General features: G+C 49.8%; 1 protein-coding gene across 3 annotated transcripts in view; it reads left to right on the forward strand.

The window, feature by feature from the left end:
- EIF4E (eukaryotic translation initiation factor 4E) overlaps positions 1-19,885 on the forward strand; it is a 343,174-nt gene that overhangs the window by 75,169 nt on the left and 248,120 nt on the right. For all 3 annotated transcript variants that reach the window (XM_085641164.1, XM_085641165.1, XM_085641166.1), the window contains exon 2: positions 826-923. In XM_085641164.1, the coding sequence (XP_085497290.1) occupies positions 826-923 (98 nt within the window). The remainder of the gene's footprint in view (positions 1-825; positions 924-19,885) is intronic.

The following is a 19,885-nucleotide window of genomic DNA, read 5'->3' on the forward strand; positions in this document are numbered from 1 at the left end:
CCTAAACTCCTTTCCATTAACATTTTCAAGAAATGGCTTATTTGTTTGTGAATTAAATAAAATAATTATTCATGTGTGTATTTGTTTGACTAATGCTTGATTCCTTATTTTTGTGTATTGTTTTGCCGTTTGATTCATCAAAAATGCTTAGGCTGGATTCCAGTAGCTATTAGGAGGGAGCGGGGGGGGGGGGGGGGGGGGTGTCCACTGCTCTACAAAATACACCATAACTGTTCCCAGATATTTTCTTCAAGAAAATAGAAGCTGGGGCACCTTCTGTGGAATGACTGGCCTCCATGTATTCTACTTAACCTTGCTAGAGTAATGTATGAGGAGGGTATTGCCCACCAGATGTGAAGAAATACTATTGGCAACACAGTTTATTGGTATTTAACGACTGGGTTTATGCTCAGAGGAGGAACCCTCTTACAACAGGTGGGCATTTATTGGGATATGAAGAATACACTGTCACTGACGATAACTTTCCAGTACAATTAAAATGCATTAGTAGTGCAACCTTGGAACACCATTGGTTAATAGTCCCCTTACATCATTCTCCCAAGTGACCTCTCAATGCACTGAGGCACCAAGAAGGGTCTTCACAAATAGTTCTGAACATTGCGGGTGCCCATATGAAAATCCTTAAGTAAATGTCTTTGGAATGAAAATTGAACGTAAAAGAGATCCAGCATAGATATCGTATTGAAGTTGCACTTCCATTGTCCTTTTTTCAATGGTTTTGGGATTTTGAATCTTTTGTATGTTGCCAGTTGAATGTCCATCTTCAACACAAACCATTATATTTGTTTTTGATTATCTCTGCAGGAAATCACTGCCAACACCACAGCTACAGAAGAAGAGAAGATAGAATCTCTTGAGGTTGCGAACCCTGAAAACTACATTAAGCATCCACTACAAAACAAGTGAGATTCTGTGCGCCAGCGGGGTGCTTCAGTATGCACCAGTGATAAATGTGTTTTTTTATTTTGTATGTTGTCTTTTGGAAGCCCTCTACATCTTATTTATTTTCATTGATGTGTAAATTGTTGGCTGGGCCCCACCCCCCTGCATCTTAAACTCTATTAAGGACTTATAAATACCCATTCATCTGTGTGACAGGGGTCTGCACTCCATGGACCATGCACTCCATTGCACGCAGCTTCCCGATTATCAGGACCTCTGGAATTTTGTATCAGGGGAGCGCCAAATTATTCAGCAGGGTTGATTAAATTATGTGCCAAGAAAAGCCACATAATGGGCGTATTGCGGCAAATTTTGGGACAAGTAAGACTTAATTATTTTGGCAGTTTTACTCATGGTAACACTGTCTGGGCAAAGATTTAATCTCAGTAATACTAGTTTAGCCATATTTCTCTATTTTTGAGACGGGCATTCTATTCAATGCGAACATGTGTTGCATCCTCTTAGTAACTTTGATCCCTTTGAGCTTGAAACTAAATTTGCTTTGGTTTAAAATCTGCAGATTATGGATTTTGCGGCAAATCTATAACTATGGGGAAAACGCTGCAGCTGCAGAAGTGCATAATTCCAGTGGTCCTATCAGTTATCCATTGTGTTGCAGAGGTGTGACAGAGGGGGGGACACTGCTGATACTTGACAACATATACAGGCTACCTTTAAAACTTTGACAGCTCTTGGCTGAAATATGAAATGCAAAAAAGTAGCCTGATTAAAAGAGGTATTTCATAGGCCAGCTCCTTCTCACCCCCGGGCAAAAGCATTTTTTTTTGTCTCTGTGGATTATCTCCTATTGAGTGATAGGATAATCTGAGACTTGCTGACAAAACGCCATGAACTGAGATAATTTGCCTAGAGGGGACTCGGGACCACAAGTGTAATGGCCTCTGCCAAAGCTAAGAAGGACTCTACTATAAAAGATATACTCACCAAGGCTGGTTCACAATGAGCTGATTCACTGATCTGACTGACCTTCACAGGGATGGGATGGAACAAGTTGATCCTTAGAGATATTGGAGATCCGGTGTCTCCAACCACCCAATCTTTCATGGAGGAATTATTCCAAGGCATCCAGGATTACATTGTCCTCCTCTGCAAAGATGTTGCAAAGACTTCCAGAAAATTAAACAAAAAGTGACATCCCTGGAGCACAGAGTGGAGTCACTTGAGGAAACCAAAGATGCACGATGTAGGAGCTGTCTCTCTGTTTTATACCAAAGTAAGTTATAGAGTGCACAGAGTTCAGGGAGTCCCCAGAGGTATAGCAGAGGCTAAAGTAGGTAAGTACTAACCGCTCTTTTGGTGGTAGTGTGGGCGAGCAGTTAGGCTTATCCAGAGGGTGTGTTAAGCATTTATTGTATTCACTCAATCAAGACTGATGGCACACAATCAGACGGAATCTAGACCAACTGGGTAAGTATAAACAAGGCATACTTGTATTTTATTTATAGAACCAAGCAGGAATTGGTACAGGTAGGCAATATATACTTTCAATTGTAAACCTTTTCACAGAAATTCAATTGAGGATGGATTTGCAATTGTTTCTGGTTGGTATGGTTTTAAAAAGCAGGTTATATTACACCGTAATTAGTTTTTAGTATACTTATTGATTACTTTCAGATTACATGGATTACTGGGGGTGGTATGCCTAGATACCACACTTGAGGATCTCACTCTAAAAGGTAAGTAAGACTTTTCTTGGCTTGAGTTATAGTTACTGTTTTCCCCATACAAAACAACAGTTCAACACTTTTTGGCCTAAAATCTCATAACATGAGTTCCCATCGGTAAAGATGGTGATCGGTTTCACGGGCAAGTACATTTCTTACAAGTTGGAGTTTTGGGCCTTAGGACCAAGGCTCCCTATGGTCTAGGTAGGCACTCAAGTTTCCCGACCAGTGGCACTGGGGCGGCCAGTGTGAGAAAGTGCCCTCTTTCTGCTTGGTTGCCCCCACTTTTTGCTGAACTGCTGATATACTTTGACTGAGTGTGCCCTGGGCTCCTGCCGATTAGGTACCCAGTGTAGGAAACTGGCTCTGTATATACCATACCAAAGTGAGGTATAGTGTACCAGAGTCCTGTGGAATCCAAACAGTAGGCAGAGGTAAAGTAGATAGCACCTCACTCTCTATTTGTGGTAGTGTGGTCGAGCAGTAAGGTTTGTCAGAGGACAGTGTTAAGCATTTGTTGTACACACGTCAGCAAAGTAGACTGAACTTCAGACTAATTGTTATTGTATAAAAATATTCTTTTAGTTATTTTATTTCCTAGAACCAAGCAAGCCTGGCACAGGTAAGTGATTAAATACTTTGCAGTAAATATACAGTTGTAACACAGTTTGAATTGCAATTGTAAATGTACTTTGATTTGATTGCAGTAGTGTTACTGTTAATGCAATGCTTTTCAGAATACAGTACATATACTTTGTATAGGATATTAGGCAGAATATCATGTAAGTTACCTTTTAGATTACTTTTCTTACACAGTGCAGTATACCTGGATACTGCACTGGGACACTTCCTGTCAACAGGTAAGTTAAATCGTTTTGGTTATTAAGTTACAGTTTTAAAGGATTTCATAGATTTCAAGAACACAAGCCATGGAAACCGTATTGGCAGGGACCCAGGGTACATCAAGTCAAAGTGCATCAGCAATCTGGCAAAAAGTGTGTGTGGGGGGCGGGGGGGGGGGGGGGGTTACTGAAGCAGAATCCCAGGTTCTGATGGATACATCTGCCAGTGGATTCCTCACCTTGTGAATATCCCTTGCGCCAGCAACATTCGGAAACTTTTGTAGCAGTCCACGCCGATGGGGTCGAAGATGACGTCACAGAGACACTGCTCCGCTCGCGACTCCGCTGACGTCACCGGCTCCATAAGAAGACCTCGTCGGCGTGATGACGTCAGTTCCCTTTTTTCCGCGCGGACGACGCCAACGGATTTCGGGAATCGTTGCTAGTAGCTTCACTTGTTACTTTGTGTTTTTTTTCTGATTTTCTCTGTTCCTCTTTGAAAAATGTAGACGAGAAAGTCTGGGTTCAAGCCTTGTCGTGAATGTGGCAAGCACATGTCTATCACCGACCCGCACGAAGATTGTGTTTGGTGTTTGTCTTCAGATCACGATGTGGAAGGCTGCTCGAGTTGTCGAAAGATGAGTTCGAAGGCGCTTAAAGAAAGAGAGGCGAAGCTTTTCATCGCCAGAATGAAGAAGGAGAAAAGAGGAAGAAAGAGGTCTGGATCCAGATCGAGGTCGGCGTCCAAGTCGACTTCGGGGCATGCTTCAAAGAGTAAGAAGCATAAGAAGAAGGAGGCATTCCTCGCGTCATCATTCCGAGAAAGGTTCGGCTCCGAAGTCGAAGTCGCCTGTTCGACGTCGGAGAGAGTCGGTGTCTCCTCCGGTCCCGGCTTCACCTCCGGTTCCTTCTCCAGTGGCTTTGCCGGCTCCGGCTGAATCTCCGGTGCGGGTGTCATCCCAGACGCCGGTTCCATCTCCGGCTCCAGCAAGTCCTCCGACTCCGGTCCCGGATGATGATCGTCAGGCTCCGGGTGAGACTGTGACGCCGCTTGTTCCACCGTCGGCGCCGGCAGGCCCGAGTCCGGTGTTACCTGACCAGTATCCTGCTTTTCCTGGTCCAGGTCAAGACCCTACGCATTATCTGAATGCAATGTACGGGGTATTTTCAAGGGCCATGTATACCCCTGGTGCACCTATGGGTCCGATGGGTCCAATGGCTTTCAATTTGGGAGTGCCGCAGGTCTACCCTCAGGCTCCGTTTATGCCCTTCTATCCAGCGACGCCGTCTTGGCAGCTACCGGCGCCGAGGACATCGACGCCGCTTCCCTCTTCACCGGCGCCGGCTCGACTTCGTTCGACGCCGGCTGCTCCGGCTGATCCGCGTTCGACGCCGCTGCCGGCGCCGTCTGATTCGATCACGGCGCCGCCGACGCCGCAGGTTCGGATTCGTTCGAGAAGGGAAGCACAGAGTGGTGGATGGAAGACGCTTTCTGTTGGAAGAGGCTGAAGAGGGTGAGTTGGCTGACTCTGACGATGTGTTTGATGAATTAAAGGAGGCAAGTGGACTGGAATTGTCTCCAGAGTGGGAGATCACTCCACCATCGGATGAGCCCTCTAAAGAAGCCGCGCCATATCATGCGGTGATTAGAAAAGCTGCAGAATTGTTGGATCTCCAATTGCCGACAACGGAATTTAAATCTAATATTCTTACTGAGGTGTTGCATTCACCTGCTGCTGTCTCGGAGCCTTTGTAGCCTTTTAACGCAGCTATTATGGAACCTGTGCTGGAGGTATGGCGCAAACCTTTTTCAGCTCCTGCAGTCTCCAGGTCAGTCGCAAGGAGATATAGAGTGGCTCCAGGGGATCCTGAATTTTTAACTTCGCACCCTTCGCCTGAGAGCTTGGTGGTTCAGGCGGCTTGTTCGGGGCGATCTAAAGGGGCATTTCCTCAGGTTCCAGGAGACAGGGAGGCCAAGAAGGTGGACCAATCGGCCAAAAAGGTCTTTTCATCGGCCAGTATGGCTCTAAAGTCATCAAATGCAACGTGTTTGTTGTGGCGCTATATACATGCGCTTATGGACTCTGCAAAGAAGTTGGCACCGAAGCTGTCAGAAGAGGATAGGGCAGGCTTTAATGAAGTATTATCTGATGCCCAGGCGGCTGCTTGCCAAGTTATCCAAAGTGGTCTGGACACAGCTGACTCAGTTGCCAGAGTTATGGGGTCTTCGGTTGCCACCAGGAGGGGTGCGTGGCTGAAGTCTTCTGAATTCTCTTCTGATGTGCAGTCGACTTTATTGGACTTACCTTTTGATGGGTCAGGTTTGTTCGGGAAGAAGGCAGATGCTGCTCTCGAAAGCTTTAAAGAGAGTAAGGCTACGGCTAGGTCGTTGGGCCTTCAATCCCAGCCGAGAGGAACTTTCAAAAGGTATAGAGGTTTTGGAAGGGCGACTTTTCGCACTTCTAGACCAAACCAGCAGCAGCAACAGGAAGGTTCTTCGTCCAGGGGATACAGGGGAAGGATCAGGGGTCGCTCACGTGGCCGTCAACTCTCCTCCTCCTCTTCCTCTTCCTCAGCCCCTCCCACCACCGCAAAGCAGCCCTAGATCCGACATTCCGGATCATGCTGGTCCTGTGGGGGGCCGGCTTACCCATTTTCTGCAAGATTGGGAGTCTGTAACTACGGATCTCTGGGTTCTAGATCTTGTAGAAAATGGGTACGCCCTTCCCTTTCTGGAATTCCCTCCAAATTACCCTCCTTGCCAGGGAGCTTGCTCGGAGGACCACCGTCTTCTCCTGCAGGAGGAAGTTCTGAAGCTGTTTCAAAAAGGTGCGATAGAGGTGGTTCCAGAGCGGGAGAGGGGTCAGGGATGCTACTCCCGGTATTTTCTGATTCCGAAAAAGGACGGCAGATTGCGTCCAATATTGGACCTCAGAATCTTGAACTTTTACCTGAAGCAGGAGAAGTTCAAGATGCTCACTCTTGTGCAGGTTCTGCAGGCGCAGAATCAGGAAGATTGGATGGTGTCGCTCGACTTGCAGGATGCGTATTTCCACATCCCCATCCTGAGGTCGCACAGGAAGTACCTCCGGTTTACGGTAGGGTCGCAACATTATCAGTTTGCGGTCCTCCCGTTTGGTCTTACTTCGGCACCTCGAGTCTTCACAAAGGTGATGGCAGTGGTAGCAGCCCATCTCAGAAGGTCGGGGATTTCAGTTCTCCCTTATTTAGACGACTGGCTGATCAAGGCGGAGTCGTCGGAGAAGGTGCTGTGTCATCTGCAGGATACGACTCTGCTGTTGTACAGATTGGGTTTTTCGATCAATGTGCCCAAATCTCACCTGGTGCCCTCTCAGCGCAACCTGTTTATAGATGCGGTACTGGACACTACTGTGTGTCGAGCATTCCCTCCTCCTCAAAGGATTCTCGACATACAGGAAATGATTCCTTTATTTTACAACGGAGCAGTTGTTCCAGTTCTGAAGGTCCTTAGTCTGCTCGGTCTGTTCGCTTCCTGCATTCTGTTGGTCAACCATGCACGCTGGCACATGAGGGCGCTCCAGTGGTGCCTCCGCAAGCAGTGGTATCAGCACAAGGGAGATCTCAGGGAGTCTGTGAGGATCTCCGGAGAAGCTGCGGCGGATCTATCCTGGTGGAGCGTGGAGGGCAATCTGTCCCAAGGAAAGTCCTTTCATCTACCTCCATCGGTGACAACAGTGATAACGGATGCATCCACCTTAGGGTGGGGTGCTCATCTGGGGGATCTGGAGATCAAGGGTCTTTGGTCTCCAGAGGAAAGGTTGCTTCACATCAACCTTCTGGAATTGCGGGCGATACGCTTGGCACTCAAGGCCTTCCTTCCCTTCGCGGTCAGTCTGTTCAAGTCCTGACGGACAACACTACCGCGATGTGGTATATAAACAAACAGGGAGGAGTGGGGTCTCTTTGTCTTTGCAGAGAGGCCCTACATCTATGGTCCTGGGCTCAGGACCATCAGATTCGTCTGATGGCAAATCATCTGGCCGGAGTTCAGAACGTGCGTGCGGACAGTCTCAGTCGGCAGTTCTCCGCCGACCACGAGTGGAGGCTCCATCCGGAGGTGGTTCGTCATGTCTTTCGGACGTGGGGAACTCCTCGGGTGGACCTGTTTGCCACTCGCGAGAATGCGCACTGTCTGTTGTTCTGCAGTCTCCAGTATCCGATGCAGGGAGCGTTGGGGGACGCGTTTCAGTTGAGTTGGGGCTCTCGACTCCTTTACGCGTTTCCTCCCATACCCTTGATTCCTCGGGTTCTGAGGAAGATTCGTCAAGACCGGGCCCAAGTCATATTGATCGCCCCGGATTGGCCAAGAAGGGTGTGGTACACAGATCTTCTCCACCTCTCCTCGTGCCCTCCGCTCCGTCTCCCTCCCTCTGAGGGCAGACCTCCTCTCGCAGTCGGAGGGGCAGGTTCTACACCCCCACCTCCAGAGCTTACACCTTCGTGCCTGGAGATTGAACGGGGCACCCTGAATTCTTTCTCTCTCCCGCTGGATGTGGTGGATGTTATTTTATCGACCAGGCGACACTCCACCAAATCTATTTACTCATATAGGTGGTCTAAATTTGTTCTCTGGTGTGGAGAGAGGTCCATTGATCCCTTGAAGGCTCGTCTGTCTAATATTCTACAGTTTGCCCTCTCTCTTGCTCAGCAAGGCTTTGCTGTGGCTACCTTGAAAGGATATTTGTCTGCTTCATCGGCTTTCCTTTGTTTGCCGGATCAGCCGTCGCTGTTTAAGTCTCCTATTGTTCTTCGTTTTATAAAGGGCCTTACAAACAAATTTCCTTCTACTCCATTTATTGTGCCTCAATGGGACTTGAACCTTGTCTTAACCTATCTCATGGGTTCTCCCTTCGAGCCCTTACACAAGTGTCCCCTGAGGCTCTTGTCTTTTAAGACGGTATTCCTCGTTGCAATCACCTCGGCAAGGAGGGTAAGTGAGCTTCAAGCTCTAAGTTCGAAACCCCCATTCTTGACCATTCATGCTGAACGAATGGTACTCAGGACCAGGGCTGCGTTTTTGCCTAAGGTGGTAACTCCCTTCCATCTGGGGCAGTCCATTACCCTTCCTTCCTTTTCTCCTCCCCCACACCCTTCCAAGGAGGAGGAGAGGCGTCACCACTCGGACCCTAAGAGGGCGGTGAGCTTTTACCTGGACAGGACAAAAGACTACAGGATTGATGACCAGCTCTTTGTGGGCTTTGCTGGCTGCAGAAAGGGTCGTGCAGTGCACAAGCGCACCCTTTCCAGATGGATTGTACTATGCATCAAGATCTGCTACTCTAGCTGGTAAGGAGCCTCCGGAGGGTTTGAGGGCTCATTCTACCAGGGCAAAGTCTTCTACATCTGCCTTATCTAGGGGTGTTCCTGTGGAGGACATTTGTAGGGCGGCAACGTGGGCCTCCCTCCACACCTTCGCAAAACATTATTGCTTGGACACCGAGGTGAGGAGGGACGGACATTTTGCTCGTTCCGTCCTTCAGGATTTTCTGGTATAGGGGGATGGACACCCTCCTCCGGGAGTGGGGACTGCTGTGGAATCTATTCACAAGGTGAGGAATCCACTGGCAGATGTATCCATCAGAAGAACAAGTTACTTACCTTCGGTAACGCTTTTTCTGGTGGATACAGTATCTGCCTGTGGATTCCTCACTGACCCACCCGCCTCCCCGTTGTCCATCCTTCTATACCGGTATTTCTATGCCTGTAATTCTGTTGATGGGTTTTCAAATGTGTTTATCACTGTCAAAGGCATTATGATATTTCTTGTGCTTTGTTGTTTATTTTCCACACTGAGTGTGTTGATATGCATATTGTGTACTATTTATACTGTGTATATATTGCTGTCAGTCTGTCGGTGTGCCTCGAAGGCACGGAAAAAAGGGGCGGAACTGACGTCATCGCGCCGACGAGGTCTTCTTATGGAGCCGGTGACGTCAGCGGAGTCGCGAGCGGAGCAGTGTCTCTGTGACGTCATCTTCGACCCCATCGGCGTGGACTGCTACAAAAGTTTCCGAATGTTGCTGGCGCAAGGGATATTCACAAGGTGAGGAATCCACAGGCAGATACTGTATCCACCAGAAAAAGCGTTACCGAAAGTAAGTAACTTGTTCTTCTCACACCCAGGGCCTATGTTCTTTCCCTAAAACTGCATTGAAGACCAAACCCAACTGGCACTCTGACCACATATCAGTCCCTGATAAATGGTACCACAGGTACCCAGGGCACTGTGACCCGGGGAGGCCTCTAAGGGCTGCAGCACTTATTGTCTTCCCCCCCCCCCCCCCCCCTTTACTAGGCCCTGTACCTTTACACTCACACACTGCCTTTGCAGGGTGCGTGTTTCGGTTCAGAACAAAGTGTGGAGTCGACATGACACACATCCCTGTGTGCCATGCCTACAACCCCTGCCCTGGCATAGATCAGCCACCCCTCTATCTGGGTGCACTATACCAGTGGTGAGGGTACAGGTGCATGAGCCCTGTACCCCTACAGTGTCTAAGCCAATTCTTACACATTGTAAGTGCAGTAATGCCATTAACAGTATATGGTGCTGGGAGTTTGTCATTACGAACTCCACAGTACCATAATGGCTTTGCTGAAAACCGAGAAGTTTGGCATCAAACCTCCCAGCACATTAAACCCACACTGATGCCAGTGTGGGAAGTAATGAAAAATGCACACAGAGGGCATCTTAGAGATGCCCCCTGAAAAATGACCTAACATTAGTGGCTGCTCCCCTGCTTCGACCACCAAACATGCTTCTGGACCCCTGGGTCGAGATCCTGCTGCTCTCGGGGGGGGGGGGGGGGGGGGGCTGAAATTATGCACAACCTGGCATGAGGTGCCAAGCCTCCTCCCCCAGGATGAGCAGGGTCCACCAAGATGAAGCTTCAAACGCTGGCCACCTTTGTGAGCTTCCCCGAGCCTTTTGCTGCATCCAGCAACTGGTCCCCACCGGTACGGACTCCCACTTTGGGAGGGCGAACCGGCAGAAAACCCAAGTAAGGAAGGGAGTTGTGCCCACCTTTGTCAACCCCACCCCTCCGGTGGGGGAGTAAAGGTGAAGCACAACTCTCAGTTCCCGCCATCTTGCAGATGGGGAGACCCAGCCAACCAGAGTGAGGCATATGCCCCCCTCCCACTGGAGGGTGGCATAATATGGGGTGTACCCACCCCAAGGAAGGGACTGATTGGTCCCAACCTTTTACTTGCCGATAACGCCCCTAACTCTAGTATTTAGGGGCACCCCTGAAGCTTGCCTCCTCAGACAAGCAATGACCAGGAAGAAAAGAAGTAGGACCGTACAGCTGTGCCGAAGCTAAGAGGAGGACGCCTACTGAGTTGGCCCCAGTCCTACCGGCCTGTCCCCACCTCGAAGCTGCAGAAGTGAAACTCCGGTGTGTACTGCAGCCAGCAACCTCAAGAACCCCGAAGACCTGCCCTGCCTTACAAAGAAAAGTCTTTGGGCCACATGCAGCAAACTAAAAACTGGTCGCAAACGGGCAGATTAGAAGAATCTGCCCCTTTGCGACCTTTATTTTTGCATTTGGGATGCATTATCCCAAATGCAAAAATCGCAAATTGCGATGCCTTGAATGCAATGCGAGATGCCATTTAAAATAGCGCTTTCTTTATTAGGGTCCGCTAATTCCCGGAAAATTATACCCCATGGTAATTAGCGCAAACTTTGAAAAATGCACTAAAGCGTATTTTTCAAAGTTCCAGGTTACACACACACATGCCCTTGGGGCATGTGTGCGCGCAACATGTGCTCACATATCAATTACAGGGGTGCAACAGGGTGTCCTTTTGGCACCCTTGCAATTGCATGCACAATTTGCGAGTACCTATTGTGTACTCGCTAATTGCGCATGCAATTTCTGTTGATTCCTATGGGCCTCTAGGCCCATAGGAATGAGTGGGTAGCAATTCCTTAATTGCGATTCCTTATTAGCGAATCCTTATTTTTCGCTAATAAGGAATCGCAAATGACATTTTTGATGCATGTGCCAGTATTTCTCCTGCGAAAACCGGATTTAACCACCAACAGCCTCCAGCTCCGGCCAAATCCGCAAGTTTGCACCTGTCACTCGCGGCCCGAGTTTGTGTGGCCCAACACCACAAGGAGGACTCTCCGGCGAATCTGACCTGAGATCTGGTGATCTCTGACCTGCCTCAAATCTCCCAGCGAAGCCTGCAGCCTCTTTCTGGAGGACCCCCACGTTTTTAAGCTAGTAAGAGAAACTCAACGCCTACAGGCACCCCTGCACCTGAAGCCCCACGGCCTTTGGTGGCCTAACTGACGGTGTCCCTGCATCCCCAGGCATCCCAACTTACCTCTCCAACTGGTCGTAACCGCCAGAAGATCTTCGTCCCCGAGCCTGCAGCCTTTGTTGTTGAAACCGAAGAATCCCCATTGCAATCAACAGGGCACCAGACACCGAAACAGCACCCTGCACCCAGCCACCGCTGCAGGTGCACTTTGGGTGCAAACCCGTATCCCCTTTGCCCTGAGCCCAACACCAGGAGCTTTGCTCCCACAATCCAGTGGCCTGCTCGTAAGCAGCCACCAACCGGAGGCCCCCTATCCCTCATTGGATAACATTGGGCCTCAGCACTCTGCAGCCGGTCGCCCTAGTGTCACTGAGGGTGTAACGAGAGTGCATCCTTGACCCCGGGGGAACCCTTGTTCTAACCACAGACACTCAACCCCAAAGCCGCGTACTTACTTGGTAACCGTTAACTTCATTTCTCTCCATAGCAACCTATTGACTATTTTGCTCTGAACAAAGTTTTGACGTGTAAAGTTGATTTGTATGGAATCTTGAAAAATAACAAGTGTACAAAACTTTGTGTTCGAGGCATATGAGCTGCAGATTACACACTTGTGCATAGATCGCCATCTGGTGTTGGGCCCGGATGTTTGCAGTTTGTTTTTCCTCTTGGAAAGTCTTTGGAAGTCACGAGGTCGGTGACTCCTCCTTTGGATCGTATTGCGCATGGGCTTTGGCTCCATCCTCAGATTGTTTTTCTCCGCCATCGGGCTCGGATGTAATCTTCGCGCTCTGGTTCCGAACAGCTTCCAGTTCGACGCGCAATCCTCACCCCAAACCGTGGTATTGTTTCGATCGCGATCTCCTCCACACGACTCGCCTTCTCATCGGCACAGACCTTCGGTTCCGGTCGTCGAGGGCGGCCTTCGGGCCTCTCCAAGCTCCGGTCCTGGCTAATGGAAAGGACTCCATTTCAAAAGTGCCCTCGATGTGGGTCTAAATTTCCCCACACCGATATTCACGAGGTATGCAATCTCTGCCTCTCCCCTGAACACGAGGCTAGAGACTGTCCGGCGTGTAATTCCTTCCGATCCAAAAAGACTATTCAGGACCGAAGAGCCAGAAGAACAATGGCGCACTCCTCGACGACTATTCCGGACGACAACTTCGGAGAAGGCATAGACGCTCCAGAACGTTACACCAACGAGGACCTCGTCAGCTCTTCCGAAGCCGACGACTCAGATGTGGAGGACAACACCCCGGCGCAGAGGGTCGTGAGTACTGACCACCCTCCACTCCTGCCGGCACCGAAAAAGGCTCCGGTCACACCTTCGCCTCTGGGCCTAGGCAAGACCAAGGACACTGCTTCCAACACCGCACCTTCGGGCCCGGTAAAGAAACCAAGCAAGCCTTCCGACGGCTCGGGCTCGTGCCAGCCTACCGTCGGTGCCGATAAACACGCTTCGGCACCGAAAAAGAAGCCGACCTCCATATCGACACCGAGCCCTGCACCGAAGCACTCTGGGTCGAAAGCCAGCTCTTCGACACCGACACCACCTTCGGTGCCAATCAAAGCACACAAGGCCACCGGCACAGACACCTTGAGGCCGAAACCCATCTCGGCGCCGACCAAGCGTCCGGAGGTTCCCAAACCGGTTTCCAAACAACGAACCGGCACAGAAAAGCCTAAAAAGCCAACGGCCTGACTCCTCCGACGGACCGACCAGCCTCACCGGACTTATTTACACCGGATCCCTTGTAAAAAACACTCACCAAGGATCCAAAAACTGGACATTTGACACTCTCTACCAAAAAGAGACATTTGGAGAAGCCTGCTCCACCTCCAAAGCGGAAGGACTCTGCTCCCTCTCCGTTCAGAATATCCCTTCCACCTCCTCCACCTTCCCCACCTCCACCCCCTCCTCCTTCTCCACCCCAACCTCATCGTTCTCCCACCCCTTCTCCACACGATAATGACATAGGGGATGTGCCCCAGGACCTACCCACAGGGGACCCCACCCCTACAGGATCCCCAGACCCATGGAACGATTACAATATCCCTAACGTCCCACAAGATGATCTTTACCCCTCCAGACCATCTCCACCGGAAGACTCATTGGGGTTCCACCATCTACTGCAAAGGGCGGCACACTATCACCGGGTAGACTTGCATACCGACCCCGTGGAGGAACATTTCCTCCTCGACACATTCAACACCACACATAGGTCTACCTCCATATTACCTATGCTCAAAGGAGTGGTAAAGCATGCGCCAGAAGTTTTCAAGGACCCAGTTAGGGCCAGGGTCATTGACCTGTGCATCAAGAAAAAATACAAAGCTGCCCCCACAGATCCCTCCTACATCAGAGGGCCAGCACCACTAGATTCTCTAGTGGTATTCACTGCCCGTAAACGGGCAAATTCCCAGGCGTCCGGTGAAGCACCACCACCTGACAAAGAGTCAAAACTACTGGACGCATCAGGAAAGCGTACTGCGTCACAAGCAGCCAATATGTGGCGTATCGCCAATACTCAAGCGTTATTGGCCAGATATGACAGGGCACATTATGACGAGTTAGAAGGCGTAATGCACCACCTCCCTGAAAAATATAAAGCTAGGGCCAACAAACTAATTCAGGAGGGTAAGACTATTACTAACACCTCTATACGTTGTGCCCTAGATGCAGCAGACACCGCTTCCAGGGCCATCAATACCAACATCCTCCTCTGTCGCCATGCTTGGCTAAGTATATCAGGGTTTAAACCGGAGGTACAAGCCTCCATCCTTAACCATCCCTTTGACCAGGAACATCTATTTGGCCCAAAAGAGGATGAGGCCCTAGAAAAAATGAAGGAGGATACAGCGAAATCCATGGGAGCCTTACAGTCACACCCTCCTAGACGATCCTTTCGCCGCTCTTCCTTTCGAAGTACGTCTAGAGGCTACTCCTCAGACACCGCGTCCACTTCATACAAATCCCCTACTCAGTCCACCTTCACAAGGGGTTATCAAAGAGGCGGCTATAGGGGTAACAATAATAAAGGCAGAGGCAAAACAAACAACGCCCGCTCTGCCACACCGCCTACACAATGATTTCCCCCCGCTCCCCCCAGACCATTCCACTCCGGTCGGGGGCAGATTCCAACATTTCCTTCCTGTCTGGGCTACCATCACCTCAGACAAATGGGTAACACAGTTAATTCGGTCAGGCTACTGCCTAGAACTAATATCTACCCCCCCAAACATTCCATCCAGGCAGCGCCCAATGTCACAAGAACATCTAATACTCCTAAAGCAGGAGGTAATCTCCCTCCTACAGAAACAGGCAATAGAACCCGTTCCTACCAACCAACAAAATATGGAGTCTACTCCCTATATTGCCTCATACCAAAAAGGGACGAGACTCTGCGACCCATCCTAGATCTCCGGCCCCTAAAGACATGCATACACTCAGACCATTTTCATATGGTGACGCTTCAGCAGGTACTTCCGCTCCTCTCCCAAAACGACTTTTTGACCACTTTAAGACGCTTATTTCCACATTCCAGTGCCCAAAGCTCACCGGAAGTAGCTCAGATTTGTAGTGGACGGACAACACTACCAATTCAAAGTGCTCCCGTTCGGAGTCGCAACAGTGCCCAGGGTATTCACCAAGTGCCTAGCAGTGGTGGCAGCACATTTGCGAAGACAACACATCCACGTCTTCCCATACTTAGACGACTGGCTGATAAAAGCCAGGTCATACAATCGGTGTGTACAACACACGTCCACCACCATTCAACTAGTCCACCAACTGGGCTTCACAGTAAACCACCAGAAGTCCCATCTACAACCATCCCACATAAAACAATACCTCGGTGCCACCATATACATCTCAAGAGCGCTAGCCTACCCAATCCTGCCAGGATTGCAAGCATTCAAGCTCTACGCACAAAATTCATAGCACAACACTCCCTTCCAGCTCAAGTGTTTATGCAACTAATAGGGATGATGGCCTCTTGCATCTTCATAGTACCTCACGCAAGACTCCAGATGCGTCCTCTGCAAGAGTGCTTAGCGCACCAATGGAACCAGGCCCAGGGTCAATTAACAGATCTTGTGTTGGTAGACGGTCGCACCCATCGCTCTCTGCAGTGGTGAAACACCACAAACCTTTCCAAAGGTCGACCGTTCCTGGACCTGGTTCCTCAAATAGTACTGACAACGTACGCATCGCTCTCCGGCTGGGGAGCTCATCTACTACATCTCACCACACAGGGCAAGTGGACACCTCAACAAAAGTTACTCCATATCAACCATCTGGAGTTACTAGCAATCTTCTTAGCCCTAAAATCTTTTCAAACCCAAATTTCAGGCAAGGCAGTCCTGATCCGCACAGACTACATGACAGCCATGTATTATATTAAAAAACAAGGCGGCACACACTCTCCACAGCTCTCTCAACTAGCACAGAGCATATGGAGATGGGCAATACCCCAGAAAATCTTTCTCCTAGCTCAGCATGTCCCAGGAGTCCAAAACACAGTGGCAGATCTGCTCAGCAGGCAGACACAACAGATCCACGAGTGGGAGTTTCACCCGCAAGTTCTTCACCCGTACTTTCAAATGTGGGGGCATCCACAGATAGACCTCTTCGGCACCCAGGAAAACGCCAAATGCCCAAGCTTCGCCGCCAGATACCCACACCCATTGTCGAAAGGAAATGCGATATGGATGAACTGGTCAGGCAGATTTGCGTACGCTTTTCCGCTTCTCCCTCTCATTCCACTAGTGGTGCGCAAACTACAACACTCCCTCACACTAATCTTAGCTCCAGCGTGGGCCAGACAACCGTGGTATACCACACTGCTGGAACGATCTGTAGTACCGCACCAAAAACTACACCTCTCTCCACACCTCTTAACCCAGAACCATGGAGAGATCAAACACCCGGACGCAGTGCAACTCAACCTTGCGATCTGTCTCCTGAAATCCTAGAATTCGGGTACCTAAATCTTCCCCCTGACTGTATGAACGTCATCAGAGAAGCTAGAAGACCTACCACTAGAGCGTGCTACGCCGCCAAGTGGAAACGTTTTGTTGTTTATTGCCATAACAACACCATCAATCCACTGGACGTGTCCATTCAACACATCATAGGCTACTTACTCCGCCTACAAAGGTGCAATCTAGCCTATACGTCCATTCGACTACACCTCGCAGCTATTGCAGCTTACCTACAAAACAGGCAACATCTATCGCTCTTTAGAGTACCTCCCACTAAAGCCTTCATGGAAGGCCTTAAAAGAATAATTCCCCCCCAGAGTGCCACCCTCACCTGTGTGGAACTTAAATATCGTTCTCACAAGGCTAATGGGCCCTCCCTTCGAACCTCTGCACAAATGCGAACTAAAATTCCTAACGTGGAAAACCGATTTTCTTGTTGCCATTACTTCCCTTAGAAGGGTCAGTGAGATACAAGCACTTACCATTCAAGAACCTTTTCTCCAAATGCATCACAAGGTTGTTCTCCGTACCAACCCAAAATTCCTCCCTAAAGTCATTTCTCCTTTTCACCTTAACCAAACAGTAGAACTACCAGTATTTTTCTCACAACCAGACTGTTGCAGAAAGGGCTCTTCACACACTGGATGTCAAACGAGCCTTACTCTACTACATTCAAAGAGCACAACCTTTCCGTAAGACCAAACAACTGTTTGTTTCTTTCTCTCCACCACACAAAGGCAACCCCATCTCAAAATCAGGGATAGCTAGGTGGATTGTCAAATGCATTCAGGTTTGCTTCCACAAAGCAAAACAAACGCTATCCATTCCCCCTAAAGCCCATTCTACACGAAAAATAGGGGCTTCCATGGCATTCTTAGGGAACATCCCATTAGATGATATCTGCAAAGCAGCTACATGGTCAACATCGCACACTTTCACCAAACACTATTGTGTAGATGTGAACACTAAGCAACAAGCTAGTGTGGGCCAGGCTGTACTCAAAACATTATTTCAAACCACTGCAACAGATACGGGTGGTTGCCGCTAACTGTGGGTACTGCTATATAATCTATGCACAAGTGTGTAATCTGCAGCTCGTATGCCTCGAACGGAATATGCTACTTTTGCAGCGTGAATCTTTCTGGATTCACTATGCTGTGCATTATTCCGCGATCTTGTGGTTGGGTCCGGATTCGTAGTCTTTTCTTTGTTTTTTTTTTTTGTTTTTTTTGTAGCCCAGGTGGGCGTCGACGTCCACCATTTGGTGCACCTCCCGTGACGTCGTCGTGCTTCCTGCGGAAGTCCCACCTTTGGGGCGCCATCTTCAGATTCTTTTTTCCGCCGTTGGGTCTGGATCGACATCGGGAAGCTCCAGAAATTCACTCGGAGGAAGAAGGAAGAAAAGCGAGTTTCATCGATAGAATCAAGAGAAGACATCAGGAATAGAACAGATTTCATCAGGAGCGTGAAGAAAGAGGACCAGCGAGCCTTTCTTCGACAGCCTTGGAGAATGCACGCTCAGAGACCCTGAGCGAAATGGACAAGACGCCATTCAAGTTCTGCCCAAACTGCCACCACAAGTTCGCGCAGAAAGACCAGCATCCGGTCTGCAACCTCTGCCTACCGGTGGATCACCAGAGTATCGACTGCAACGCCTGCTCAGCCTTCGCGCCGAAGACACTCAGGGTGAGAGAGAGGCAGAGAAGAGCCAACGCCAACATGGATGGCAAAGGGAAACCCCCGACACTCTACGAGCTGGGCCTCGACACGGACGACGAGGACAACGTCGCCGAGACAGCCGAAAACTTCACGGTCGTAGAGACCGACAAGAAAAAAGAAGACGAGGTAAGAGAATCGTCGAGCGCAAGTCAAAAAACACCTCAAACACGAGGGGGACTCGAAGAAAACCGAGTCAAGGTCCACGAAGGGAGCCCCGGCGCCGAAAACTTCGACGTCCAAAGGGGGAACTTCGGACAAAAGGCCCAGCGGATCCTTACAAAAGGACTCCCTGGTGCAGAAAGACGCCGAAAGGCAAGGGTCGTCGAAATCATCCCATGAAACGGGCCGATCGACGCAGAAAGAACGTTCGACGTCGACGCAAGTTTCATCGAAAAGACCCGCGGTCGACGCCGAAAGCATCTCCGAAATGGAGAAAAAGAAGAGGTGGCTCGAGGCCGAAATGGAGAACATCCTTCAAAGGAAGAAGGAGTTCGACGCCAGGATGAAGGAATTCAAGATTCCAACGGTTTCATCGGCGGACGTCGTCGAGGTCGAAGAGGAGTTCGACGCCGAAGGGCTGACAAGGGATCTCGAAGAAGAAGAGGAGCCCTATTATGAGGAAGAAGCCGAGGAAGAAGACCAACAGTCGTTCTTCGAATCGGCGGCATCTACCAGCAACGGCGTCGAATGGCACGATCTCGACACCGAAAACCCGGAAGAGCCCGTGGACACGTACCCCTCGAGGCCTTCGCCACCCGACGACATCGGGGTATACAATATGGTGGTGAAGAGCGCAGCACTGGCCTTCGGCGTCAAACTCGACGAGGAGAGGCCGAAAGCCGATTTTCTCGTCGAAACACTGCTCCCCATCCAGACTAGGAGTCAGTTCCTCCCCATGCTACAAAGCGTGATGAACCAGGGGAGAGAAGCCTTCAAGGAGCCTGCCACCTGCCGGTCGATCACACCCAGGACAGAGAAGAAATATAAGCACTCCTCCCTGGACCCACCTTACATCAAGGGTAGCGTCACCGCAGACTCCATCATAGCCTCCACGGCCAGGAGAAGGGCCAACGTTCCAGCAACTTCGGGCCCACCTCCGGATAAAGAGAGCAGGAGGATCGACCTCACTGGCAGAAAGGTCGAGAGGAACGCCGCAATGCACTGGCGCATGGCGAATTCGAATGCACTCCTCAATAGACACCAATACCAACACTGGGATGAGATGGGGGAGCTAGTAAAGCACCTCCCCGAAGAATACCGCCAGAGAGCCTCTCACCTGGTGGATGAAGGAAAGAACATCGCCAACTCCTGTATAAAGACGGCGTTGGATGGGGCAGAGACTTCAGCAAGACTCATGGCCATAGGGGTCACAGA

Source organism: Triturus cristatus, chromosome 2_2 (genome assembly GCF_964204655.1).
Source record: "Triturus cristatus chromosome 2_2, aTriCri1.1, whole genome shotgun sequence".
NCBI lineage: Eukaryota > Metazoa > Chordata > Amphibia > Caudata > Salamandridae > Triturus > Triturus cristatus.